The sequence below is a fragment of the Chelon labrosus genome, assembly GCF_963514085.1.
Source record: "Chelon labrosus genome assembly, chromosome: 19".
Classification (NCBI taxonomy): domain Eukaryota; kingdom Metazoa; phylum Chordata; class Actinopteri; order Mugiliformes; family Mugilidae; genus Chelon; species Chelon labrosus.
The window spans coordinates 19,614,554-19,641,051 of NC_140352.1; the positions used below are offsets into that span (position 1 = coordinate 19,614,554).

Genomic DNA, 26,498 nt, shown 5'->3' on the forward strand with positions numbered 1-26,498 from the left:
CTGACTTTCCACTGGAGTGATTTCATCCGTAATGAGGCACTATAAGCTGCAGATGTTGTGTCAAACTCTCCAATAGCAACCATGGCAACAGGATGAACACACACAGAGGACCTTGCCCAAGGTGATCCAAACTCTCCTGTATGTGCTGACTGCGTGCCAAACTCGCTGATGTCTCTCAGGCATTGTTAATACTATAGCCTAACTAAAGACGTAAGACAATTCTGGCTGTTGTACTTCGACATATTAGAAACATATTTAGCTTTAAACGTGCAGCTCTGAAGTCTGCAAAGAATTGATTTTAATGTTGATGTTTAAAAATTCAGCTTCAGTGGTTTTATGGGATTTTCAGAACCAGCAGGACAAAACAGTTAAAAAGAAACTCTCTGGGATGATCAACCACATATCCAGGTTTTTCAATACATAAAAAAAAAAAAAAAAAAACTGTAAGTGTGCCAGGTTTGTTAAAAGAAAAGATCTTAAACATTGGCAAGAACAGCAAAGACAGCAGTGCAGAGCAGCTCAACATGTAAGAACATCACTGTGTGGACAAACAACTGTGTTTATTAACTACAAGCACAACACTATCTGTTTGGTCACCAAATGGCAATGATGTGGTAAAACAAGTCTTTTCAAAGAGATTAAAACAGGGATTCACACTCCACTGATATCCCCCAAAATGTCTGCCTCTTTGAGTAAATCTCCAGTTCCTTTGTTTTTCTTCTATCCTTTCCACTCCTTTGGTTCTGTCTACTATTTTCTCTTTTCAGTCCTCCGTTTCTATGCGGCTTAAGTGATGTAGATGCGGTGAAAGTCGTTGGCTCCGAAGGCACAGTTGCACTTGGGGCACTTCCTCTGCCGGGTGTCGTAGCGCATCTTGAGACATTCGTAGCAGAAAACGTGGAAACACTTGGTGAGCACCGTCTCCTTGTCTCGCATGTTGCAGCAGGGGCAACGCAGTTTGGCCTGAAGAGAGACGAACACTGTTAGTACTCAAGTTCGATTCACAACTGGAACTTGAGGGTGTAACAAAAAAGATTTATCATATCTCCAAAGCACAAAGTGAACATAACTTCTGTTGAGGTTCAAGCTCCCTTTATAGTCCCCATTTACCATTGCCAACCAAGGCTGTACTATTTTGCATTTTGCATAACGGGACATTACTTTTTCACTAGTGTTGTAGTTCACTGTGCTGTCAGTGTTTTTGTAATTATCTTGTCAGTAACCGGCTATTAAAGTCACTCATGTCTGTGTACATAAACAATGTCCTTGTTTTCTCACCTTGTACTGGTTGATCTCCTCCTGTAGGATCTCATCTGCATCAGAGTACACCTCCACCTTCTTCTGTTTCTCCAGCTTTCGTCTCAGCCTGGACAGATCCTCCTGGAAGACGTGCAGACAGAGCGGTTAGTGCTGCAGCTAATTTTATTGTAGGTCATCCCACTGGAACTTTACGAGTTATTTAAGTAGGTTAGGCGTGATATTCCCACATACCTGTGCTCGTTTCAGGTTGCTGCTCTCCCTCTCCCGGGCGGTGCGGTTCTCAGCCACGGAGACCTGGATCTCCTTCAGCTTGGCCTGCGTGTGCTCCAGCTGCACCTTCAGGTCCTCTGCCAGCTGTGCAGCCTCCACCGCCTGCAGCGGGGAAGGAAGTAGATGCACTCAATGAAAAAAGCTTTAATGATGAGATTCCTGAGCTTTAATGTGGCGGCGGTGGTACAGTGAGCATGGGTAAAACTATGAGTCTAGGCTTTGTGTTTCCACTTATCTTGTTTACTGTAGTTTGTGTATCTAAGATGACACAATGTTTCCCACCACAAGTTTGTAGACCTTTCAGTTAAGTAAAAGGCCGTTTCTGTTTGTTTTCCGTTATTTTTTACTTCTTTAAAGGTAAAGAAACCAGAATTACTCTCTTGTGGCTGTTTGCATTCACCAAATCAAACTGCAGATGCGCTGACACACCTCGCTGACATGATCAATGACGTAGACTGTTTTAACACTTACTAACAATGAAACACTACAGTGGAAGGAAAACTGATATGTGTGACGAACAGAGAAGATGTTAAAAAAAGGCAGCAGCGTCAGTATTTGGACTATTATAGTAAGCTGTGTCTGAGTCGGCTGATGATCAGTGCTTGGGACTCACTGTTGCCTTCTCATCTGTGTTTCAGACAAGAACTTGATAAAGACCCTCTAGAGCAGATGCTAACACCTAGTATGGCAACGCTTCTTCCCAGTGCATCTGTAAGTTGTAGGCAGTTTGTTTTTGCTCATATAGTCCCATAAAACTAAATGGCGTACACTTCCTTAAATGTTAAGCCCAAGTTATGCTTCCGCGTTGACACAGCGCAAGGGGGCGTACGGACCTATTACGTCCTTGCGGACCCCCGTACGTCCTACGCAAGGGCCAGACGTGCACCTCCCAAAAATCCTCGACGCGCGTCGAGGCGACGCAACAGCAACGCGGCAGCAACGCAGCGGCATTGGCTGTGATTGGTCCGCTAACTACATCCGCTGGAGACCGCTTTTCCGGTTTCCACTCATAAACACCGCCATTTTTAAATGTCTCCTTTGTCGTGCCCTAATTTGCGATAGAAGTATTTCTTCCTCTGCTTGAATAATTTGGAGCTCCAACGCCAGTCTCTCTGTCTCGGTGTCCATCATTCACTGTGACTACGACAAAAGCCGGAAGGTAAATAACTATACGAGGCGAGATACGTCACAAGAGTCTCGGTCGGTCGGTCGGTCACAAAAAATCATAGCGCCCTCTACCGGCGTGGCATTGAATTGCATTTCGACACGTAAACCCCACGCAGAACCATCACGGTCTCACGACTGCGTCCAAGCAACTGCGTGGCCATTGCGTGATCACTACGCGGAAGCATAATCCAGGGATTAAGCTCTAGGCGGATGTGAGCAACCACTTTCAGATGAATAACACAGATACATTTCCAAGTACAATCGCCATTAAACCTGGATCATTGTCAACACCGTCTTTGCGAATAAGTGACAGAACATGGCAAATAACAGTAGGTCATTACGTCAACACAGAATAAATCTAAACTTTTGGCGAATAGTGATTAAAGCTTAAGTAAAATTAAAGCCTGGAGTGGGTCCTTCCTTCATAAATATGTTAAAATATGTCATGATTACGTTTGAATAATAAAATAAGGGGAAGTTCTGTTCATTATTTAAAGGTTAACTGACAACTCAAAAAAGGAATGGATTTAAATAAATAAAAATAAAAAAAATGTGATAGATTCTTCAACTAAGTAAAAAAACCTAAACTGAAGTTTATGTGGTTCACACGTTGTCATGATAACCACATTTGGCTCAGTATCAGCAAAACCAATGAGCTTGTGGTGGACTGGAGGCCATTCAGGGAGAGGAAATAAAACAGTGTGGACTCTTTAATGAAATGTTGTTACTATTGTCGTATAAATGTCTGAGACACGGACAAAAACTTGATTTGTGAGTCTACAATAACCACGACAATCTAATAAGTTCATCCTTGAGTTCACGTGAATGTTTAATTAGGAGGAATTCCATCAAGATGTTTCTGAGATATCCAGTTCATGGCAATGTGTCTTTGGTTATCTCCGGCGTGGAGGCATAAAAGCAGAACTGAGGCTATGCATGTACCCAAGAGACAAGATGATATCATAAATTGCATCTCATTGTACTCCTACACACATCTACAGTACATGAGTAATGTACAGAAACATGTCACACAGAAACATGTAACACAGGAATCTCACAATTCTTCTAATGCTGCTCCACAGACCGTAGACATGTAGCTGTACTGAAATCATGAAGTAAGAGCTGACAGTCTGATTAATTGCTCCCCTCACCTTCCTCTTGTTGAGTTCTAGTGCTTGTGTCCTGACAGTCAGCTCCTTTTCCAGAGCAGCCAGTGTGCTCTGCAGCACTCCCTCTTTTTCTTCTAGCTTTTGCACAACCAGCAGCTGGGCATCCACCTGGAAGAGGCAGCAACGGTAACCAGCTTGTGACACAAATATAAACCGTAAGCGAGGTATTTTCAAGTTAATTAGTTACACTTTACCTGGGTTTTGAATGTAAGGACTTGGTCGGCCAGCTCCTCCTTCTCCTCTTTCAGCAGCTTGTAGATCTGGTTGGATTTGATTCGCTCACTCATCAGCTTGAAATTGGCGTCGTCCTTCTCCCGTAACTGCTGCAACAGCCGGCTGTTCTGCTCCTGCATGTCCTCAAAGGCCTGGCCTGTTACATCCATCTCACTCAGCAGGGCTTCCTCCTCCTCAAAAGACGCATGTGTGTCAGTTATCAAAGAAAAGTCAATGACAGATGTCAGTGATGATGCTTCTGGCCAGCAGTTTATAAATCTGGTGGGGCCTGATTTCAACAGCTCTGGTAGTGTGCACTCCAGCACTAGCCCAGTATTTGCAGCGCTGCTAAGAGACCGTTCTCCCCCACTGACAACAACACAGTGGAGCACTCAGTTAGATTAATTAATAAGCTATGTAACATTATCTAGCTAGATAAAAAAAAGCTGCATACCCTCACACAGCTTTCTCTGCTTCTTCTTTAACCAGTCAACAGTCATACAGCCGCAATTTGGTGTCCCTCTATCTTCAACAAGCATTTTGACTCTATTCTGAAGTCTGACTGCCGAAGATTCCCACCTCACTATTAATGACTACAAACCTCAACATGTAAACACACCTGGTCTGATTTCTGTGCTACACACGCGGCTTCAATTTTACTTTGCTGCATTTGCCCGTTTACGAACCGACTAGGACCTATAAACAAAAGTCGGATGAACTCACAAGTAGCTCGTTTATTGAATAGCTTTGCCAATCTGTGAAGGTCAATTTTGGCTCCGCAGAGTGGGGGAAGCAAATCAAACACATCTGACAACATTGCAGCGTAGTTGCTGTGGTTTACTTTATACCACATATAAAAGGTATAAGTACAAAACTTTAGTATAAACCATTATCAGTGCAGACTGTGTTTACCCTCTGTTAATTATGTTCTGCAAGACCTCCCAAGCATGAGGAGCTGCAGTTTATGCGATCTCAACATCTGTTGCAACCTGACGTAGATGGAAAGTTCACCACTCCTTGGTGACATGGGCGAAGATAATGTGAATCATATTAACTATAATAAGCCTCTGAGACTGATAGCACTAAGGTCAAAAGGACAATTAATATTACTACGACAAGAGAGTATTATATTATCTAATGTGGGGGTGTCTACTGTATATGCAACTCAAGTTTCAGAATTACGATGACATTAGTTAACCAACATTTGACCCAGGACAGATAATAGTTTTACATTTTAAACCTCTTAAGTGTATGCTCCCTTAATATTCCCAGATTTTTTCTTCCTAATGAAATTCCGTAAGTGTTTCAACATTTACACCACAGCGCAGCCAAGTGAGTGAGCTCACATCTGAGCGCGACGCACGCTTGAGAATTTATCAGGTTGGCTCATCCGAACACATATGCCCCCACCCAAAAAGAGTTCTACTTTACTGATTTACGACGTCTTTCCTTTAAATTGTCAGCATCAGTTCATAGTTTCTCTCTTGTAGCACAACCAGACAGCAGTGGGAAACCATTTTAGCAAAATATCTGACAAAAGGAAACGTACCATAACAAGAAGTGTTATTTAAGCAAGACTGAAATGTGTTTGACATGACTTTACAAAATGTCATCACTTCATAATTTTAGTGGATTAGATACTTGTCTGTACCAGCCTTCCATAATCTATTATCGCTTATACTGTAGAGGGTCTCGGGGATAGAGCCTATCCCAGCTGTCATTGGGCGAGAGGCATGGTACACCCTGGACAGGTTGGCAGTCTATGACAAGGCTAACACAGAGAGACATCCATTCACACTCACATGAACACGTGCGGTTTAGAATTTAGACGCACAGGGAGAAAACTCACGCACGCAAAGAAAGAAACTATATCTGCATGGTCTGATTCCTCCAGGTGCTGATTTTGATACCAGTGCTCTCTGTTCACAAATGTAAAATCTGTAAGGTAATATTTCAGAGACATAGACAAAGAACCTGTGTAAAACAGGTAGATTTCTTGCTATTAGGTAACAATGACAACCACGGCACCATTGTGCATCTTGTCTAAGAGGCATTCGTGCCAATTTGAAGAAATTTCCTCAAGGCTTTTCTGTCTAACCACCAAGTTTCAAACAATTCATCCCCGAGTGAACATGCCAAATCTGAGATTAATAAATTAAGGTTTCTGTAGGATTCCCCGTCACTAGGATGAGGCATACTTGGAGTCACAGTGACCTTTGTCCACTTTTATCCCAACTTTGAGGAGAACCCCTAATCGGTAATGACAATGATGGACACAATGTGTATTACCATATGCTAATCGTGAGACCTCAAAAATTTACCAGTAGGTTAGTCTACTAGCAACTCAACTCAGCTGATTCTATGCAGGCCACAGAGTCAGCTCTCAGTTCCTCTTTAGTTATCCAAGATTAGAAGAACTCCTTTCTTAGGCAAATGTGATTCTCACTGCGCTGGTTTCATTCTGAACACAGCTGGCTGTATTTTCATCTCGGGTGTAGTCCCAAAGGGTTACGTATGACATTTGTGTAAGGCTGATGTTTCAGATATCATTCCTTTCATGTTCATTTGCTGTTCTGAACAATTCCAAAAATATATGTATATATGTACAACGTACAAAAACAACACTTTGGTGAAAGCTACAGTGGAATATTTTGTGAAGGTAAAATATATGTCGGAAAATGAATGAAAAATAATAATGAGGAGGAGGAAAATGTCATCTTTTCTCTTGTTGAAATGAGATGTGATGCGCTCATCCTCTTCCTATTCCTATTCCACTCACCTGCTTAGTGGCAGCGAGTTTCTTCTGCAGATGCTCAATGGTCTCTTCTGCCACTCGTATCTTCCTGAGGGCATCTTCATCAGCCAGCTTCTTGCTCTCCTTCCTCTCCCTCTCCTCCAGCTCTCGCACTCGCATCCTCAACTCATCCACCTGGACAGTTTGACACAGGGGTTGGGCATTTTACTTCTGGTGTTACCAACTGCTCACAAAGAGCCTTTTGTTGCATGTAACAAATGTGAAAGGTGTACAAAAAAATAAATAAATCTAACCTCAGCTTTAGATTTGCGCTCAGCTGCCATGAGCTGCACTTTGTCTCTTTGCTCCTTTGGAGCCGATTTATACATGTCCAACAGAAGCTTCATCTCTTTCTGGGACTCCTGGGCTTTCCTGGTTAGGGAAGACAAAGAGGTTACATTAATTATGCAATTACATTATTATTAGTTGAGAGCTTGTAATCAGACCTTTAACCTTTGTGGGTTGCAGATCAGTAAATTTACTACCCACACATTACAGTAAAGTATGAGACATTTTCCAGTCTTTAGTGGTAATGGCAGGTTTCTCTGTAACTGATCACTGCTCCGTGCGTGACTGTCTTTACAACAGCTGGGCGATTATGGCCAAACATTTTGGGGGAGTAAGAGAGAAGGTGGCGTACTTGAGTTCTACTCTGAGCATCTTCAGTGTGTCCGAGTCCTTCCTCTTCAGCTCGTCGCTACGTTGCCTCTCCCGCTCACGCTCCCTCTCTCGTTCACGCTCAGCCTCCCTCTCCCTCTCTCTCTCCCGGGCTCGCTGTCTCTCTAGTTCTTTCCTCCTCTCCTCCTCTTCCTCCTGGTCTTCATCGTCCTCTTTTTTCACATCGATGCTGTCACTTGTCGTTTCCTCTAAAATCAGAACCCCGGTGTCGCCACTCTGACAGCGCAACTGTTGATAAAGTAACCAGCGTTTGCTTAGAACAGGCCTCTCAATTAAACAGAACAGCTATATATCATTCAATCATGCCGTGTACCTTATTGATCTCCATTTGTGTTTCCCGCAACTTCCTCTTGTAGCGCTGCACATCACCTTTGAGCTGTAGGTTGTGGTTTTGAAGGCTGCTGATTAAGTGTCTCATTTCTCTGTTGATTGGTCCTGAGCAAGCAGCGACAAAGAGCGAAAGACAGGCAGGTACAGAGAACAGTCAACGTGTGGTTTGGTTTTCTGTCATTCAACAATATGCATCTGAATTATGAAACTGTAAATGATGGGCTCAACCCCATGCTGCATAGAAATGACATCATGGTACAAAATATTACCACAGCGCTAACAGATAATTAAAAAAAAGTCCAATTCTGCTAATCAGTAGGTTGTTTAATATGAAGTTCATCATCCTCAGATTACTGACAATGACAAAAAAAGATCTGCACTTAAGTAATAACTGAGCTTTGAAGTGCATCAAAGTTTTTACGAATGCACCACGCTGTAGCAGGTTTACTCCTTTATGGACTTCTTGACGTGAGGGTGTGATTTGACGACATACCTGCTTGCTCGTTGGCTGCCAGATTCTGCTCAAACTCAATGCGCAGCATCTCGTACTCTTTGCGCACCTGGGCCAGAGTATCCTCCAGCTGGATGACCTCAGTCCGCAGCTTCTTCTGAAGGGACAGCTCGTCACTCTGAATGGTTGAAAACCGCAAAACAGCGTTGGCAATGTTACTAATCAGTCTTAACAATAAACACATACAGGTTTAAGATGCTGGGTCACGATATTGCAGAATAACACTGTCACCTCCATGTGCTCAATCTGTCGGAGGTGGGCGTTCTTCGCAGTGAGCAGTAGCGCCCGCGCCTCATCCAGCTGAGTTTTCACTCCAAGAGACTCGTTGTACAGCAGGGAGAATTGAGACTGCAGACATTTGTACTCTAAGGTTTCCTTCACAACCTCTTCTGGAATATTGCGCAAGTCCATCTGAAAAATCAGGATATATTGAGCTGACTGGTTGGATAATGTAAAACTGTTTCAACTGCATTGTTCCACACAGTGTCCTTCAGTTTTAAAAAATAAAAAAATTATATTCTCCCGACCAAAAGGCGCGGTGACATTACTTCTATCATGGCATCAGAATACTTACTTTAAGCTTCTCACTCTCCCTCACAGCCTCCTGGAGCTCCACCTGGAGTTTCTCCAACTCTGCCATGCGGCTGTTTGCCAACTCCTGGTTGTGCTCCAACTCAGCATTAAGACTCTCAAACTAAGATAATAACAAAGACATCATCTTATAGAAAGGTGGATAGTAGATTTGGAAATTGGTATCATGCAAAGAAATATATATGCAGTAGATCGTACAAAATTAATAGCAAAGGAGTATTTCCTTTCTTTCGAATGTCCTTTCGTCTCACCTTCTGAATATTCAGTGTAATCTGACCTCCAGGCAGCCCTCCTGAGCTTCCAGTGCTGCTGTATCCCGATTTTAGCTGCAGACAGCAAAAGCAGAACATGGATCAAAAATGAGAAACAAGGCAAGAAAACATCATGAAAACACAAGGCACACCTACAGTTGTAGTACTGACATATATAATTATATTATATATAATATTATGACAGATAACACACAAATCATTGCAGTGTGCTTCCCATACTGAATACCTCAGTCAAACATTCATAGCGTTGTTTGGTTTGAAATGTGAATGTGATGTGATGAACGCTGACGCTACTTACATCAACAAAAGTTAATTAAAGTCACACATGAGAAAACCTGGAGCCCACCCAATGAAAAAGAATGGAGTTTGGGGTCTGAACTACTTTGGCTTGCAATAATAAACTGTTTCATTTCACAAGAAGCATCTGCTGAAGTGCGCCACACCTTACAAAAAAGAGCTCTCAGAGGAGGAGAGGAATAAATAATTTGCATTAAGTTGGACAGGGTTAGAAACTAACAACAGAGATTACAACTTCATCGGCCAACAGACAAAAGCTAAGCAGAAGTTGGGCCATGCAGCAGGACTATGACCTTAAACATCAATGTGTGTTTAAGCCGCATTTCCAGTGTGTATCTACCACCAGCTTCGAACAATGGCAATCCACCTTTTAGATTGGGTTTATTTTCTTTATTCAACTGTGAATCACTGATGTGTATATTCAATAAAAAATTATAAATATGTGTTAAGCTTCAACACATTATTTTTTGTTTATGTTTGTAGTTTTATGAAAATCTGATTATACTTTTGATCAATTAATGCAAAAAAAAAAAAAGTTCATTCCTGAGACATACTTTTTTTATGCGACTGTACATGCATCTTATGACAGCTACTCTTGATGTAATGAACATATCAAAGGTGGGTGGTGCATAAATAAGAGCAGCTGGGTTGACATGCATTGGTGCTCAGAGCCTTATCAATATCAACTCATGTATAAGAAAAAAACAAAAAGAACAAACCAACGTCTTGTGGACACACAAAAAAAAATAAGGACGCACCCACAAATGAACCAAGCACCGCTACAAAAGCTGAACACATACAAATATGCAAACACACCTGCTCCATGGCCTCTGCTAGATGTTTGTTGAGCTTTTGTTCCCTGTTGCGGAGTTTCTCAATGTCCCACTGCAGGTCTTCCACCGTCGTCTCCATCTCAGACACCTTGGTCTCCGAGCTGGTCACCTTGTCCACCAACTCATTGTACTGCAAGACAACAGCTGCTTCATCAGTGACAAGTATTACAATTCCTTGTTCGCATACTCTTGACACATACTCTCCCACATACACCTGAAATATTTAACATACACACTGACACCCACAAACAGCTCAAAGGACATTGTACCTCCATGGACATCTTGTGGTGTCGACCCTGCAGGACAGTGGCGAGGTCTCGTAGTCGACTGTTCTCTTCCAGCAGAGTGTGGTTCACACTGATTATTTCAGACTGAGTATCATCCTCACAATCTACCAAAAAAGATCAACACAGTTGGGCCACATTAGACTGGCATGCTCATTTTTACAGTATGCAATTCTATAACTCAGTAATGACACAAAACAATTACTAGCAGGTAATTACTGAGCTAATTACTGCATGATATACAATGTGCAGAAGATATTGCACTTTCTTATCTATCCGTCTATCTATGAGTGCCAACGGCTTAACATAGATGGATGTGTCATTACCAAGTGCGTTTGCATAGTTACCTGCAACCTGGACCACCTTGCACATGTCATTGATGCGACTGTGCAGCCTGTCAAAAACACAGACCAAGCAGGCAATGGCTTCTTTGCTAAACAGCATGCGGTCCTGAAGGTGCAGGGTTAGTTCCTCCTCACTGCTCTGCTCCAGCGTGTTCAAGAAACCCTTGGCATTTTCACTTAAGGGAGGAGAAGGCATCACTGCATCTGCAAATGTTTGGAAAGGGTTATATACAGGGCTGGTCCCGTGCACTGGCATAGACCGTTAGTATAGGCTAGTATAGAGCATTTCCCAGAATTATCATGAAAGCACAAAGAATCCGTCAAATACAAAGTGAAGGGCTAGCACTGTAGTCTTACATATAACTGCAAATTCTGCAACCTCTGTGCTAAGAGGTTATCCCAGTGGGCATAAGAGAAGCTGAAACACTTGCCTATTAGAACACTCCATTTCTATTATTAGTATTTGATTTCCAAGTGTCATTAGATTGAGGAAAATTCACATACATTCAGATAAATAAACAGCACTTTCCAGATCAAAACTTTTTTCATTTGCTGTTCACTATCACAGTCAGCCACAAATCTAAACAGTAGCAGCGACATAGCAGAGATGCAAACCATGTAGACACTTTAAAGTAACTACTTTTGTTTGTAAAGATTAATAAGTAACATTAACAGACAGATTATAGAACTAAAATTTAGTGATGAAGTCTTTAAGAAGATTTAGTGTGGTACTAAAAAAAAGGCCAACCTGTTTTTGAATATGTTGTTGGCTCTGTTGGTGTCATTAAATCTTCTGAGCCAGCAGGAGGAGGGGGCTGCTGCTGGTCCTCCTGACGTTCTTCCTGACGGTCCTCCTGCTGCAGTTCTGACTGCTCACCCTCACTCTGAGCCTCTGGTAAAGGTGGTGGAGGAACAGCAGATGTTGGCGAAGCTAGGCTGACACCATCTTCCTCCATTGGTGTGGGGTCAGGGAGCGGTGCCGGTGGTGGGGCAGGGGCAGATGCTACAGGAACTTCTGGCTCAATACGCTTACGTAGAACACGTACATTATCTTCCAACTGCGAATTAAAGACACAAGGATTGAAAAAAACGTGTTAATCCACCGGCAAAAAAAAATGTTCAAGGACTGTACAAAGTTGAGAACTGTGCTAACTGACTAAATGTATACATATACAAATCAAACTAAAATAATTATCCCTACGTAGTGTACACAGGTAATAGCTGGGTGACTATTACATGTGGTTATGATAGCTGAAATGGGTTACAACAATGTAATCAAATGAGATTAAGTACCTGTGACCAGTAGCGATTGACAATCAGCAGGGTGGTGTCATCAGTGGCTTGTCTCTTCTCCAGCTTTTCAATTTTTTCTCGTAACTCATCCTCCATCGCCTGTCTCTGTTCCAAGCGCTCACATAGCTTCTTATTCTTGAACTGGATCACCTTCATGTCCATTTCCTCCTGCACAACACAAACACCGACACCAAGGAGGGGAATGAGACGTACTTAATGTTATTTTAGCAAAAAGTCCTTCTAATAACAATAAATGGGCTACAAATGGTGACGTGTGCACATGAATACTGATTGACTGACCGTAGAAGAGACTCCGGCTATGCGAATAGGTTCTATCAGTGTGGTGGTGGTCTTCTCCTCTTTTTTGCTTTTCTTCTCAGGTGGGCCAGGGGGGCTGTCCCCACCTGAGGGACGCTTTCCTCCCCCAGCACCTGACATCTTTCCTTCCCCTGCATTGACATCAAACATAGCATGAAATCGTTGTGTTACTACAGCTGTAAGAAACGACGGATTGGTCTGCATATGGAAAATCCATTCATTTAATGACAGCCAGGAACAACATTAGCCTTACAAACAAAACGGGTTTTAAATAGCTCACAGTGCTCCCCAGTGTTAATATATGTTAATGCACAGTGGTGTCCATCTCTTACTGTTCAAGACACTGCCTGGAAAAACTACCAGCAGTTTTAATTTCTGCTAAGATTAATGGACTTTACCAAGCCTGCTAACGCTAGCTATGCTAATGCTAACGACAATTCTGCTGGTTAGCTAAACCGCGCTCTTTGTCCATCGCTTTAAATGAATGGCGGTCAGCATTTTCATTCACTGCCAATCAATATACACATACTATATCATCTACATAAAGCCTACAGGAACTGGAAAGTATATTCAATGTTCTGGACGATATTAACGTTACAAACCGTCACAAGAAGCGGTTGAAATGTAACTCAGGGCATCCAGAGAAGTAACAGGAAACGGTTTTCTTCTTCTTCGCTTGAGTTGCTAATTCCGACCAGACGAAGCGCTACTGCCACCTATTGTTCACATTGTACTTCAGTACAGTGTGTTTAATCAATAAATACAATAAAAAATAAACAGCGTATTAACAATTGAGACATGTTGCCTTAAAATACAAATAATTGTACTTACGTGGCGTCCCACAGCGAGAACCCAGAAAATATATATTTTTTAAAAACATGCTGCAGTGTCCACTCCAGCCTCATGGGGGCGGCACTGCCCCACTCTGTAGTAACCGGCTATACACACGGTTTCGAGGAATGTGACTAGAATGTAAACAGTAATGATCAGGTTCTAGCTAACTGTGGTTAACATTGACGGTAGCTGATATTGGTACTGTCGTCGCTGATTCGCACACGACTACGGCTTCAAGATAAGATGCTTTGAGTCCAGATGGCGCCTTTTTACTGATCTCGTCTCCCTCTTGTCGTTTGATTGCATACATGGTGAGTAGCTTCCTGCTCGGTCAGTGAACCTACTGCAGCAGCAAGGCCAAATCAAAAACACATACTTTGCTGTTATGATGTGTAAAGGATGCATTTCGGAATAAATATATAGTGAGAGGAAATCTCTATGTAGTACGTAAATCACAAGTATAGCCTGGCTGCTAGAATTAAACTTAAGCAAATAACTATACTTCCTTATTAAGAGATGCCTCCGTAGTTCCTGGTAAACAAGTAGCACAGACACGTGCCTGAGTTTGTTTTTGCTACAGATTCATACCCTGTCACCATGACCAAAGACATCGTTGTTGGTGATGAACTGCCAGACTGGGTGGGGGCCAAGGAGTTTTACCAGAAATATGACCCCAAAGAGGTGATTGGCAGGTGAGTCCACCAAAACAGCCTGCCACGCAACTCTGTGTTCCTGTTTGATTATGAGGAAAACATGATGGTTTGTATGCCCGTGTTATTTCAGAGGTGTGAGCAGCGTGGTGCGCAGGTGTGTGCACAGACACACGGGTCAGGAGCTGGCAGTTAAGGTTATAGAGATCACGGCGGAGAAGATGACAGCCCAGCAGCTGGAGGAGGTGAAATCCTCCACCCTGAAAGAGATTCAAGTACTCAACATGGTGAAGGGACACTCCTCCATCAGTATGTCGCAATTCTGCTCTTTTATAGTGACACTGCAAGATACTTGGTATTTCTGTTCTCAAAGATTTAAAAAATGTTTTAATATTTTAACTGTTTTTATGTCTCCTTTCAGTCACTCTCATTGATTCCTACGAGTCCACAACTTTCATATTTTTGGTGTTTGACCTGTGAGTATGAAGGCAAATATCCAAAATAACATTATTTTTCCTCCATAAAATGTTCATGTTTGTGGAACATTGTAGGATAATATCAATCTGTTGTTTTTCATTAACAGCATGAGACGGGGAGAGCTGTTTGACTACCTCACAGAAAAAGTTACTTTAAATGAGAAGGAGACTAGGTGAGTTCGGCATCAGTAAACTCCGTTTTTGTCTGCCGGCATGTTCACACATACGCTGTAACTAAACGATTCTTAAATTAAACTTCATTAAAGGGTTATTATGATATAGCAATCATCAATAAATAGCTCAAATGGAAGCCCTATGTTTAATATTAGCTGTTATGGAAAATCCATTAATTTTATTTCTCTGAAGGAGTATGATGCGAGCTCTGCTGGAGGCCGTGCAGTACCTCCACTCCCTCAACATCGTGCACCGGGATTTGAAACCTGAGAACATTCTCCTGGATGATCAAGGGCACATCAAACTGTCTGACTTTGGTTTCTCAGTGCAGCTGCAACCTGGGGAGAAGCTTAGAGGTATGTCTGCAGGTTTTGTCTGTGAATGAATAGATGTGTGAATAGTGGTCACTCTTGCAGAGAGGTGTTAAAGATCGGTTTTGTCTGTTGTTACAATCAGAGCTTTGTGGAACACCTGGTTATTTGGCCCCTGAAATACTGAAATGTTCCATGGATGAAATGCACCCGGGCTATGGAAATGAGGTCGACCTGTAAGTCTTTCTTTTTCTCAGTGATGCAGCAGCTGTTTTGTATAGCTGTACATAGTCCTTTGTGTCCCCCATACTTCTGTTTTTAATTTTTTGCATTGTCTTTCTTGGTAAGCTGGGCATGTGGAGTCATTCTCTTCACCTTGCTGGCCGGCTCACCGCCGTTCTGGCACCGCAAGCAGATGCTGATGCTCAGGATGATCATGGAGGGTCGCTATCAGTTCACCTCCCCAGAGTGGGATGACAGGTCTGACACTGTGAAAGATCTGGTAAGCTGATATTCTGTCAACTGATTTTCAATAAACCTCAAACTCTAATGTGGTAATATGCTCTTAGATTTCCCCTTTTAATATCCACTTAACTACCTTTTTTCTTACAATGAAGCATATTTTCAAGAAACTGAAAAAATAGGGCCAATCTACAGCAGTCTAACTAATATTATGATGCTGCTCAGTATGCATTTTTTCCAATATGTGTGCACTTTTACAATCCATTTGCCTGTGATTCTCAGATCTCCAGACTGTTGGTGGTGGACCCAGCTGTCCGTCTCACTGCCGAGCAAGCCTTAGCACATCCATTCTTTAGGCAATACCAGAAAGAGGATGTGCGTGTCTTCAGTCCCAGAAAGACTTTTAGGGTGGGGTTTTTCATGACAGTTGATTTAAACTTAATGTGAAGAAGCGACTAACCTATATATTCTAACCTGCTTTCCTATCTTGATTCCGCCAGGTCTTGATAGTAAGCGTGCTCGCCTGTATAAGGATGTACAGCCGCTACCGCAGGGTTCGCCCACTAACCCGAGAGGTGCTGGCCAGAGATCCATACTCCTTGCGCGGCGTCCGCAAGCTCATCGATGGCTGCGCCTTCCGCATCTATGGCCACTGGGTGAAGAAAGGGGAGCAACAGAATCGAGCGGCTCTCTTTCAGAACACTGCTAAGATCATGCTGCTGGATCTGGAGGACTTTGAAACATAAAAAGGTCAACCTCATTCCTCAACACTGTAATTTTTATTTAACTCTCTGCACGTCCGGTTATGTCAGTGTTTGTCTTGTCGAGCGACTGTGTAATTATGAGACGAGGAATTCAGGGATCTAGACGTTTGTGTGCCTTAACGTGCACCCTGGCTCTGCAAGTTTAAGATAAGCACGCACAGCTTCTTGTTCCTTATCTGTGTTTTAATGCAAGGTTGTGGCTATTTGAAATGGTTCTTGTCAGGTCATCAAGTTTGCAGTGCACTTCGCAGTAGAGGACACATTGCACAATCATTTGATAAAATCCAGCATAGAAGTGAATGATGTATATTAAGAATTTTAACAGTTGGTCATTCATTTAAACTAAAGAGAGGATTTCTAAGCACTGTGTGTGTGAAGTGGAAATTAAAGCACTGTGATTAGTTATTTAAAACATACTTATATTAAAGTTAGTTTTACTGATATTCCAGTACAGGGAGACACATGTGAACCGTTATAATTGTTGAAAGTGTGTATGGTAAAGGATCCTGTAGCTTCAATGCATGCAAACATTCCTCTATAGGGAACACACTAATACTAACTGTGAAGATCCTTTGCAACTGTATTTTAAAATAACCACCATTCCCTACTCAGTTCATTCGTATGTCTAATACGGAGCACTTTTTCTTCAAGTGTCAGTTTAAGAAAAATACAAATGCAGATATACGTTGTACTGTATAAAACAAAGTTTTATTGACAATTAAACCTATGCTTGAATTGTCTTATTTGTTTGGGTGTGTTTATTTGAAATCTGGATGCTACTTATCCGAATGTAAAATAATAACTTTTATGTTTTTACTTTGGGCTGTGGAGGCTCTACTGCACTCATTCATTCATTCAGCGATCCAGTTGTCCAGACTTGAGCATCATTTGACCTCTGACTGGTCACTCTATAAGTGCCTTTAGGTCTCATGCGGAACCTGAAAGTGAGGAAATGAAGCAATTACAAAGACAATTTGAGTTGCGTTTCACTATAAAATTTATTTCTGCATTCATTATACTCACTCCTGCACTAATTCTCACCAAGTGTGACTTCCTCTTGCTCTGTTATAGATATGTCCTGTGTTTCAGCAGACCCATCTTCCTTTGGCTCTGCTTCTTTCTCTAGAACATTTTCAACATCTGGCACAATAAAATTATTTAAATAATTGAGTCCAATAGCTGTAAAATAATCTAAATATTTTATTTTCAATGCAACACAACATCAAATAGAACAAAGTTGCAAGGAGGTTAAAGATCTTAAGTCTTAGAAATCTATTTGTGCTGCTTAATGCCATATTATTACCTGGTACAGAAAACTCCTCCGCAGTAGGTGATCCACGATCCATCATACCAGAGTATGTCAAAGACAAATCAAGTTTTACCTGTTCAAAGATTAACATAGAATCTCATTATTCTGTCCTGATTTACCCTCATAGCCTTGTAGAGCTAAAATCAAGAAAAACTAATATGAATTAAACCAAAACTTAAAACAATTTGCACATACAATAAATATCACTTACCTGCGGAGCAAAGACATATTTGTAGAATTTGTAGTGTCTCAAATAGTTGTTATGTATGTATTTTAAGACACGGTTTCCCTCTTCATAGCTGAAAAGGTTGATACTAAAAGGAGGCCGCTGTAGTGGGCAGAGACCGACACATCATGATGACTTGTTATAATTGTAGATATGTGTTAAAATGAAACTGTGATGAAAAAAATAAAGGCCAGGCTTACACACCCTTACTGAATGACAGAGCAGAAGCTCCTTGCAGTATTTGAAACACTCATCTGTGTTGTTGAGCGGAGTTTCTGCAAGACGTTTTAAACATGTTTGAAAATTGATTATTTTATCATTTAAAAGTTGAGATGAAAGTTACATGAATACACGTTTAACTCCAGTGACAACTTAATTTACTCCTATGTACTGTTAATACTCCATTAACTGTACATAGGTATGTGTGTATAAATGTGTATATGTTGTAAAAAATATTCTCTATGTTTTCATGTGAGGCTCTGTACAGACTGTGGCAACACATTTCTCTAAAAGGACAATAAAGAATCCAGCTATCTAGAAATGTATTAAAATGTTAGGCTATATATTTTTAGTAATTTATCTTATTTTGTAAATATTGACTAGTGTAGGGATTTGAAAGATATTTCACACACCAAGTTTCCTCATGATTAGTTTCATCTCCACCTGTTAACAATGCACATTAACCATAATATGACTTCACCTATGTTGGCCTCATGGATGGACTTCATGATGGACAGGAGAGCAGAAGTTTGTTCTTTTTTGAACCTGTGCTCTCTACAGAAGAGCACAGTCTGGACATACAGCTCCAGCAGAACGCCTCTTTTTGGTTCAAGTAGGTCAACTCCAAACACACTGCACAAAGCACTGTGACAGGAAAAAAAAAAAAAAAAAAAAGGTCAGTGCTGTGTGTTTGTGAGTGTTCAGACACGGATGTGTTTCTGATCATAAACAGGGACGGAAACCTCTCCAGATCAAGTATAGACTGCATTTTGTCGATTTTCTCCATGTCATGGTAGCTTACATCTGTCCTAAAAGACATCGAATGAATTCAGGTTAGACATAAAGTTAGACATGGTGTAAATAAAGCTGCGTACAATTAAAGGGCTTATATATAGCTCTCACCACAGCATCACTTTAGCTTTATGGCCGTGTGGTAGCTGAAGAAAACAAAGATTAAAAGGCAATACTTAATGCTGTATCCAAGATATATTATCAATTTGAACAATTAGATTGATTTAGATTAGATTAGATTAAAATTTGTTGAACCTACCTTTATTTTCGCGTCCATTATGTAGGCTATGTCTTTAACTGAAACAACGTAGTCATAAATTAGCCAAATTTAACAGCTAAAAACAGGCGTAGTATTGAAAAACACAACCCACATATCAAAATATCCAACTTTGTGGTGTAAACACTTTTTGTTATATAAACGTAAATGGGAATCCCCACATTTACCAAAACAAGCTTCAGAGAAGCTTTCCTGTTTGGTTACGTCCTCGTATCCTAGCAACACACTTCTTCCGGTTTATCTTCCTACTACGCCCCGATAAGATAAAATACTATAGTATTTTTAAAAAATACATTAAATAGACGTAAACAGATAACGTAGCATATTTTAAAAAATAATGCCAACTTTTTTTTTATTTAATTTAATTTAATTTAATTTAATTTAATTTAATTTTTCTAACTTCATACAAAATGCAGAAAGCAAAGGGCAGCCATACCAGTTTAAAAAAAAAATCACACAAATAAAAACTTTTTGGGGAAGAAAGCACAACTCCTCGGTGCACTTGCACACAAGTGTTACATATGAAACCTGATTGAATAAAATACGTAATAAAAACAAGTATTTTCATCATAAATTTACAAGACTTAAAAAATACTAAACTATGAGCAACAGATAAAGCCAAGAAACGACTGTGTGATAAAAACAAAAGTAAATGTAATAAAATAATAATAATTTATAATAAAATGGAATCTGACATGGCACTAGCCTACATAGGCTGTTGTACGTTAGCATAAATCATAGCTTGTTTTTGCCTATTTTATATATCAGCTTGCAAATCATAATCAGTCATTAGTTTCACTGCTTTTTGCCAAAACCCAACATTGGCAAACTCTCAGTCGCAGATAAATTAATATCAAGAGATTTATAATTACAGTATTTTCTTAATAAAGACAGTGGGTTGTCTGCTCTTATCCTAACGGCTCTCCATCACTGCATGGTATCCGTATCCATGGCAACGATATAAACCTGACCGAGTGTCCCGCTAGCGTAGCCGCTTTTTTTGTATGCTTTCTGGGTAGTTTGGGACGTTTTAGTGACACACGAAGCGTATCTGGAAAGTGAGGCACATCAAGTCAGAAGCTTTAGAGCAATTTGGTTGAATGCAGCGGCTTCCGTGTTTACGTCTGGGTAAGTGATGCATACCGCCGAGTTAAACACACTGGCAGGAGCAGGGCATCACCTTCTTGTTTCTCTGTCCTCCCGTCTCAGTTGTGACAAAAGGCCTTAGCTCCTCCATTAAAACACCCATAGAGAGCTTGCCTTGTTCAAGAGACTGCCTGTCCACACTGACTGAGCTGTGCACTGTAGTTTAAGAACATTATCCCCTTTTAATCCACTTTGCCTTCTGCTACATGCAGGTGGACAGACTGGCAGATGGAGCTGGGTGGTACAATCAAACGGCTGCTTCCATACTTAATTGCCCTGAGTGATTTTCCTTTTGGATAACGCTTTTTAAATGTTCTCACACCGAACCTTGATGGTGGATTTGAAGGTCTGATTTCAGATATTCTTAATTATCCTCTGATTGCTTTTTAGTCTTTACTCAGACATGGAGGACCCTGATATAAGACAACAGAAGCTGGACAACCAGGTAATTATACATTGAATACAAGTATGTCTCGTCAAAAAAATATCCCAGACATTATTTTGTTGACTTTATATTACTACAACAATCATTTATTACAACTTTTAAGTTTGATGAAGTAGATTTTTAGCACATAATCCTTTGGCAAAAACATAAGCTCACACTGACAACAGAGCATTTACTGGAGCTTATTCTGTTTCATTACAGCTGACAAGTGGCTAAAACTGAGGGAAAGCTTTGCAAAAAAATAATTTATTCTTGAGATCTTGGCTGTGTCAGAAACACCTGCTGCTTGGAGCTGCTGCTCAAATTGAAGGCACAGTCTTGTTTACAGTGCACTGCTCTGTATATGTGGGCTTCTATCCATCAATATCAGACAAGAATAATAGCAGTAGAGGTTGCAAGGCTGGTGCATTTGACGTCCTAAATCTTTAAATCTTTCAAATGTAGAATAAGTTGCTCAACAGCATTAGCTGGCAATATTTACAACAGAATATTCAGTATACGATAAAAAAAAAAAGGACAACAATATTAGTTATACAAAGACTGATGGTAAAATAATTATCCGAATAACCCCAAGTAATGAGATGACAAACCCTTCTTAGGTAAATTATTAAAACGTGGCTCATAATACGACGATGCTTAGGACCTGTTTTTAGGTGCATTAAAACAGCAGTACCTTCAAATGCAATAAAATGTTCTGCTACACTCTTCTATAATCAACACAGTGAAAACTAAAAAAATCGCACGTTAATAAAATATCATTATATGTCCATGTGCAATATGAAGAGAAAAAGACACATACTTTCTCTTGTTTTATTTCCGTGCACAAAGTTTGAATGAATACTCAATTGTCCCACAGAGAACCCTACTGATAAAAAAGCAGCAAAAGAAGAGGGCTGATTCTCAAATGGTGGTAGCCAATCGGGACAGTCGACAAAAGAATCGAAAGCACAAAGCTGCCTGCTCTGATGAGACGCCTCTGTTGATCAGCCAGTCCCTGAGCAACACTTCTCTGAGTGGTTGGTATAGTAAGGATTTTACAGAATACGCAATGTAAACAGTGTTTAATTCAATTTCTTTTAGTTTGATAATAGTAAATACTGTCGTTTTTGTTTGTTACCTGGAGATCAAGTTGAACATGCCCATGATAACCCACTCGATGAGATCACATTGGGTGAATGCGACGTGACAGCAAGCATGGCGTCGCGTGAGACGTCTCCAGAGAAGCCTGTTACCCCAAAGAAAATGGACTTGGAGATCGACAAAGACCCTGAGGTGAAATGTGAAGGGGAGAATGAAATCCAGGTGGAAGGAAAAAAGACGAAGAAGAAGGACACGAAAAAAGCAAAAGCAAACCGTAAGGGTTTAACTTTTGGGACCCATGTTGTCTGAGACAGTCTTGTGTTTTCATGCATGCTCATGTGAAGCTAAGATACACTTTGCTTTAATAAATTATTAATCAGACTGCTTTTTTCAGAGGAGGAACAGACAGAGGACATGGAGAAAGACAAGGAGAAAAAAGCAAAAAAGAAGGACAAAGTGAAAGAATCTGGAGACACACAGAAGACAAACAAGACAGCCAAACAAGAGCGTAAAAGTAACATCAATAAGACATCTGCATAATATGCTGTGTATATATAAAGAGAAAAACTGAGCTTAAGAGCAATGTCATCATTTGCAGAGAAGCATTTAGAAGAGACTTCAACCCCTGAGACAGAGCCAGTAGCGGAGGCTGCAAGTCCAAAGAGGAATAAACGTGATGAAAGTGATGAAGAAGAGGAAAACGAACCCCAAAGTCCTGTGCATCAGACACCTAAGAAGAAAAAACAACTGGACACATGTAAGTGATAATGTGGCCCAGTGCGCTAAAAGATCCACAACACTGAAAAGTTATGTGTGGGTTAATGTTGCACGTGTTCATGATCTCCACAGCAAGGTGCCAAATAAGTGACGAGAGCAAAGACGAGGAAATCCAGGAAAAAGAGAAAAAGGAGAAAAAAGGAAACAAGTCAGACAAAGCAGAAAAAACAACGCCGAGTCTAGCATCCCTTAACTCCAACTACAGGGAAAGCTCATCTTCAGGCAGTGAATCTAATGGAAGAGTCAGTAAATAATATACTTGGGATATTATTTCTTTGTCACAGAAAGCACATGTAAACAGGAAAAAAAAAATGTCTCTCATTTCAGTCAGCTTCTCCTATGTCTGTGGAGGATCTCGAGAAGTTTGCCCTGCGCCCTGCACCCAGAGATGTGACAGTCCAGTGCAGGGTGACCAGGGACAGGAGAGGCATGGAGAAAGGCATTTACCCGACTTACTACCTCCACATGGAGAAGGAGGACGGCAAGAGGGTTGGCACTTGTGCAAAATTTTGACTGATCACTGTGCACACTGATTTTCTTGTAAACATATTATGTTGTTTTCTTCAGCTGCTATATTTCTATCAAAGCTTGACTAATTCTCTCCCATCTGTTTTACATTGTGCCACCACTAAGGTGTTTCTAATGGCGGGCAGAAAAAGGAAGAAATGCAAGACATCCAACTATCTCATCTCCACTGACCCGACAAATCTATCCAGAGATACAAACTGCTACATAGGAAAACTGAGGTACAACTGTCTTTTATTTCTGCCTGTGAAAGAGGGTTTAACCAACTGAAATGAGGGCATTTGGTCATAAAGTAAACTATTACATACCTTAAGATTGCCCCTGGGGCATGAATGTATATCCTAGAAATTGTTGCAAATCAGCCAATCAGAGGGAAAAGTTGTAATGTTTTAATCGAAACCGAAATTTCCAGCACGCCTTACAACTGTCAGCAAGATAAACTAAACCAAACCTGCATCTGAATTGCTAATTTAGAGACTTTAGATCGTGTATTTGATCAGATTTCTTTGTTTCAGGTCCAATGTTCTCGGTACCAAGTTCACAGTCTACGATGGAGGCGAAAACCCAGAGAAAAAACCCTTCATCAAAGAGTGTGAATCAGTGCGGCAAGAACTGGCGGCGATTTGCTATGTGAGTTCAGCATACACATCCCACTTTTAACAGCGTACCAACAAAATATGCAACATAATCATTTATCGTGTTCCAGGAGACAAACGTGCTGGGTTTCAAGGGTCCCCGGAAAATGACAGTGATCATCCCTGGCATGCTTGAGAATGATGACAGAGTGTCCATCCGTCCCAAAAATGTATGTCCGGAAAAACTCACACTGTAAAACCTATGATGGCGTACTGTATGTGTAGTGTAAAACACACTTCAGGTGAACTGACGTCTTAGCTTATTCCAGGACCTAGAGACTCTACTGGGACGCCATGCAAACAACAACACAGACAAACTGGTCACCTTGGTGAACAAATCCCCGAGCTGGAATGAACAGACTCAGTCGTATGTGCTGAACTTCCACGGACGGGTCACGCAGGCCTCTGTCAAAAACTTCCAGATCATTCACCCTGACAACGGTAAGGTGACTCTCTGAACAAATGTTAGAAAACTGTCTTTGTCTGGCGCAGTAACTACACTCCCCTCTTTTTCCAGATGATTACATAGTCATGCAGTTTGGCCGGGTGGCGGAGGACGTCTTCTCCATGGATTACAGTTTCCCTATGTGTGCCCTGCAAGCCTTTGCCATTACCCTCTCATCCTTTGATGGCAAACTGGCCTGTGAGTGATCCAATTTTGGCATGCCTCAAGTGTTGAACTAGATCCCTGATCTGTAAAGAAAAGGGACGTTTAAATTAGAACTACACCAAGGGATGCACCAATACCTTTTTTGGCAGACCAAGTACGAGTTCTTTCATTTAGGTTCTTGCCCATACTGTTAATGATTAGTTAACAGTTCTAACAATGATGTTCATAATGTCTTTATATCTAAAACAGAGGGAATGATATTTAATCCAGCAGGAGACAAGGCAGTCTGAAATTGTCTGAAGGTATTTAAATTTATTGCCATTTTCTGTGTGTCAGTGAAGCATATTTTTACAGCTGCAGCTAAGGTTGCCTTCATTCTTCTGATGCCATTGAGGTCTCCGGAGCACGATCATTGCAGAAATCACATCCGACGCCAAAGAAAAAGATGAGCTCACTTTTATGGTTAACTCCTCAGACGAAGCCAGTCCAAATAGCGTGTTTTCCAGAAGCGTCCACTAGCAAGCAGTGAGACAGTTTGGGAATTAAAATTTGGACCCAAGTGTTCCCAGAGCCAACAACGTGGGAAGCCGTGTACACAAAGTACTTGGCGCTCAAGTGGTAACATCAGCTGTGAGTCATGAGAACACCACTCCGATGTAACATTTGGTGTCTCGAAGCTACCAAGGCTGACAGTTTAGAAAGATAACAACCGGTTAACTTAATGTAGCAAGTGTAAAGATGTAAGGAAAGAATGAGGCCATTGGAAATACTGTTTTTTTTTTGTTTTTGTTTTTTTCTCACTATATTATAAAATTACAAAAATAACAATTAACTTACAATACTACAATAGGGGTCCGTTCATATGAACTTCTCACCTGAATGTGGTAAACACGACCCCATTTGAAGGCAGCATGTAGCGGCCACGCTATTAGCATGATACTGTCTGTTGGAGCTGTCTTCCAGGTGGGAGTAGGCTACGGTGGAACATTTCAAATGTCCAACAATTGTAGGCTCAACTGCCATCGCATCGGGAGCACATCTCTCAGCCAGATAACCTGCACTAGATGCTTCCCACCTACACATCAAAAACTGGCTACATACTGTAACCCAAGATTCTACGAGAATAGGTATACAATGTGGTCACTCAGTGGTATTTGGTGTGGTTGTATCTTTTCTGTTTTGACAAATATGAGTATGTGTAGCTGAGCAAACTACAGGTCTGATACCTGGCATTGGTATCTCTATTGGTGCATACCCGATCATTTTCCACATGGTCATTTTTTTGTAATCTGGTGGATAGTAACACTTTGTATAAACTAGCTATAGGGCTGAGGTATAAATGTCACAGACTGCAGAGAAGTTTTATTATTATTATTATTATCCTGTATTGTTTCACCACTGATTTTGTATTGAGACATTTAAGTTCATACCAGTTATAAATGGTTGTCTTTTCATATTTGACGGATGTGTAAAGGACTTGTGCAATTACAATATCGAGGATCACAAAACACTACTGGACAAATATCAATTGACGTCATACAATGTTTGGATTTCATGTTCCTGTATATCTACTTTGTGAATTATATTATTAAAACGTTTTTCTTGTTTATCAGACAATCACACTCATTTCTGGCACATGACTTGATAATTATATCATGCTCTTGGCACCACTCCCTTAGATCTTCATCGGTGTGAGTACATGATGTTTCTTCTTCCGTGTCAGTGGCTTTATCACAAAAAAGAAGGAAACATTTTTTATCAAAGTGCTAAAGAAACGGACTTTTATCAGATGCAGCTGCATCTGCACAAACTTCAGATAGAGCCAAATATGTCAGGACTTCTGTTCTTGCACAATGTGAAGACTCGAAAACATTTCCATCTCACAAGAGCGTCAGCACAGACAAATACTGTTTCACATAAGGAGGGCAGAAGTCATTTAGGTTTCAATAAATAGACATAGGCCAACCTTATGCTCTGTGGTAAGGCCAGAGGCACACAAGTGCTATGATATTTTTGGTACCAAATTCAACTGAAGCGTCTGGTAAGACACTGACATGACGCTGAGAGATACAGTGCTATTTCTACTTATTTCCTGTTCAAATGTTCTACTGTCTAGAAGGTCTATTTACAATGGAGGTTTTTGAGTGTTGCCTTCGCCCACT

The 26,498-nt window shown here is 40.9% G+C and overlaps 4 protein-coding genes across 6 annotated transcripts; 2 read left to right on the plus strand and 2 right to left on the minus strand.

The window, feature by feature from the left end:
- Positions 1 to 235: 235 nt before the first annotated feature.
- On the minus strand, positions 236 to 13,299 carry rnf40 (ring finger protein 40). 3 transcript variants are annotated; one of them, XM_084568308.1, is made up of 20 exons: positions 13,227 to 13,299; positions 12,607 to 12,755; positions 12,307 to 12,474; positions 11,762 to 12,071; positions 11,017 to 11,217; positions 10,655 to 10,776; positions 10,369 to 10,515; positions 9,235 to 9,309; positions 8,967 to 9,086; positions 8,624 to 8,803; positions 8,375 to 8,510; positions 7,865 to 7,986; positions 7,514 to 7,779; positions 7,128 to 7,245; positions 6,859 to 7,008; positions 4,061 to 4,267; positions 3,849 to 3,974; positions 1,492 to 1,632; positions 1,279 to 1,380; positions 236 to 963 (listed from the first exon to the last, which is right to left on the minus strand). In XM_084568308.1, exons 2-20 carry the CDS (start codon positions 12,742 to 12,744, stop codon positions 787 to 789), a joined length of 3,006 nt encoding a protein of 1,001 aa, XP_084424434.1. In that variant the 5' UTR covers positions 12,745 to 12,755; positions 13,227 to 13,299; the 3' UTR covers positions 236 to 786. The 3 variants fall into 3 exon arrangements, with proteins under 3 accessions (XP_084424434.1, XP_084424432.1, XP_084424433.1); XM_084568306.1 differs by having other exon boundaries at positions 238 to 963; positions 4,061 to 4,273; XM_084568307.1 differs by having other exon boundaries at positions 240 to 963; positions 4,061 to 4,270.
- A 112-nt stretch (positions 13,300 to 13,411) lies between these two features.
- Positions 13,412 to 17,034, plus strand: phkg2 (phosphorylase kinase, gamma 2 (testis)). The gene is made up of 10 exons (XM_084566992.1): positions 13,412 to 13,769; positions 14,039 to 14,150; positions 14,242 to 14,417; positions 14,530 to 14,584; positions 14,692 to 14,757; positions 14,951 to 15,114; positions 15,215 to 15,305; positions 15,418 to 15,571; positions 15,814 to 15,939; positions 16,032 to 17,034. Exons 2-10 carry the CDS (start codon positions 14,056 to 14,058, stop codon positions 16,275 to 16,277), a joined length of 1,173 nt encoding a protein of 390 aa, XP_084423118.1. The 5' UTR covers positions 13,412 to 13,769; positions 14,039 to 14,055; the 3' UTR covers positions 16,278 to 17,034.
- Positions 17,035 to 17,134: 100 nt separating this feature from the next.
- cfap119 (cilia and flagella associated protein 119) lies at positions 17,135 to 18,906 on the minus strand. The gene is made up of 7 exons (XM_084566993.1): positions 18,793 to 18,906; positions 18,531 to 18,694; positions 18,035 to 18,105; positions 17,816 to 17,932; positions 17,599 to 17,677; positions 17,337 to 17,435; positions 17,135 to 17,233 (listed from the first exon to the last, which is right to left on the minus strand). The coding sequence occupies exons 1-7, from the start codon at positions 18,867 to 18,869 to the stop codon at positions 17,223 to 17,225; spliced, it is 618 nt and encodes a 205-aa protein (XP_084423119.1). The 5' UTR covers positions 18,870 to 18,906; the 3' UTR covers positions 17,135 to 17,222.
- Positions 18,907 to 20,667: 1,761 nt separating this feature from the next.
- Positions 20,668 to 24,582, plus strand: LOC311504922 (tubby protein homolog; the record flags this gene model as incomplete). Its single annotated transcript, XM_084568263.1, has 12 exons — positions 20,668 to 20,709; positions 21,566 to 21,725; positions 21,833 to 22,063; positions 22,184 to 22,303; positions 22,388 to 22,546; positions 22,639 to 22,812; positions 22,898 to 23,055; positions 23,200 to 23,312; positions 23,607 to 23,721; positions 23,798 to 23,896; positions 23,996 to 24,167; positions 24,244 to 24,582. The coding sequence occupies 12 exons, from the start codon at positions 20,668 to 20,670 to the stop codon at positions 24,375 to 24,377; spliced, it is 1,677 nt and encodes a 558-aa protein (XP_084424389.1). The 3' UTR covers positions 24,378 to 24,582.
- Positions 24,583 to 26,498: the final 1,916 nt, after the last annotated feature.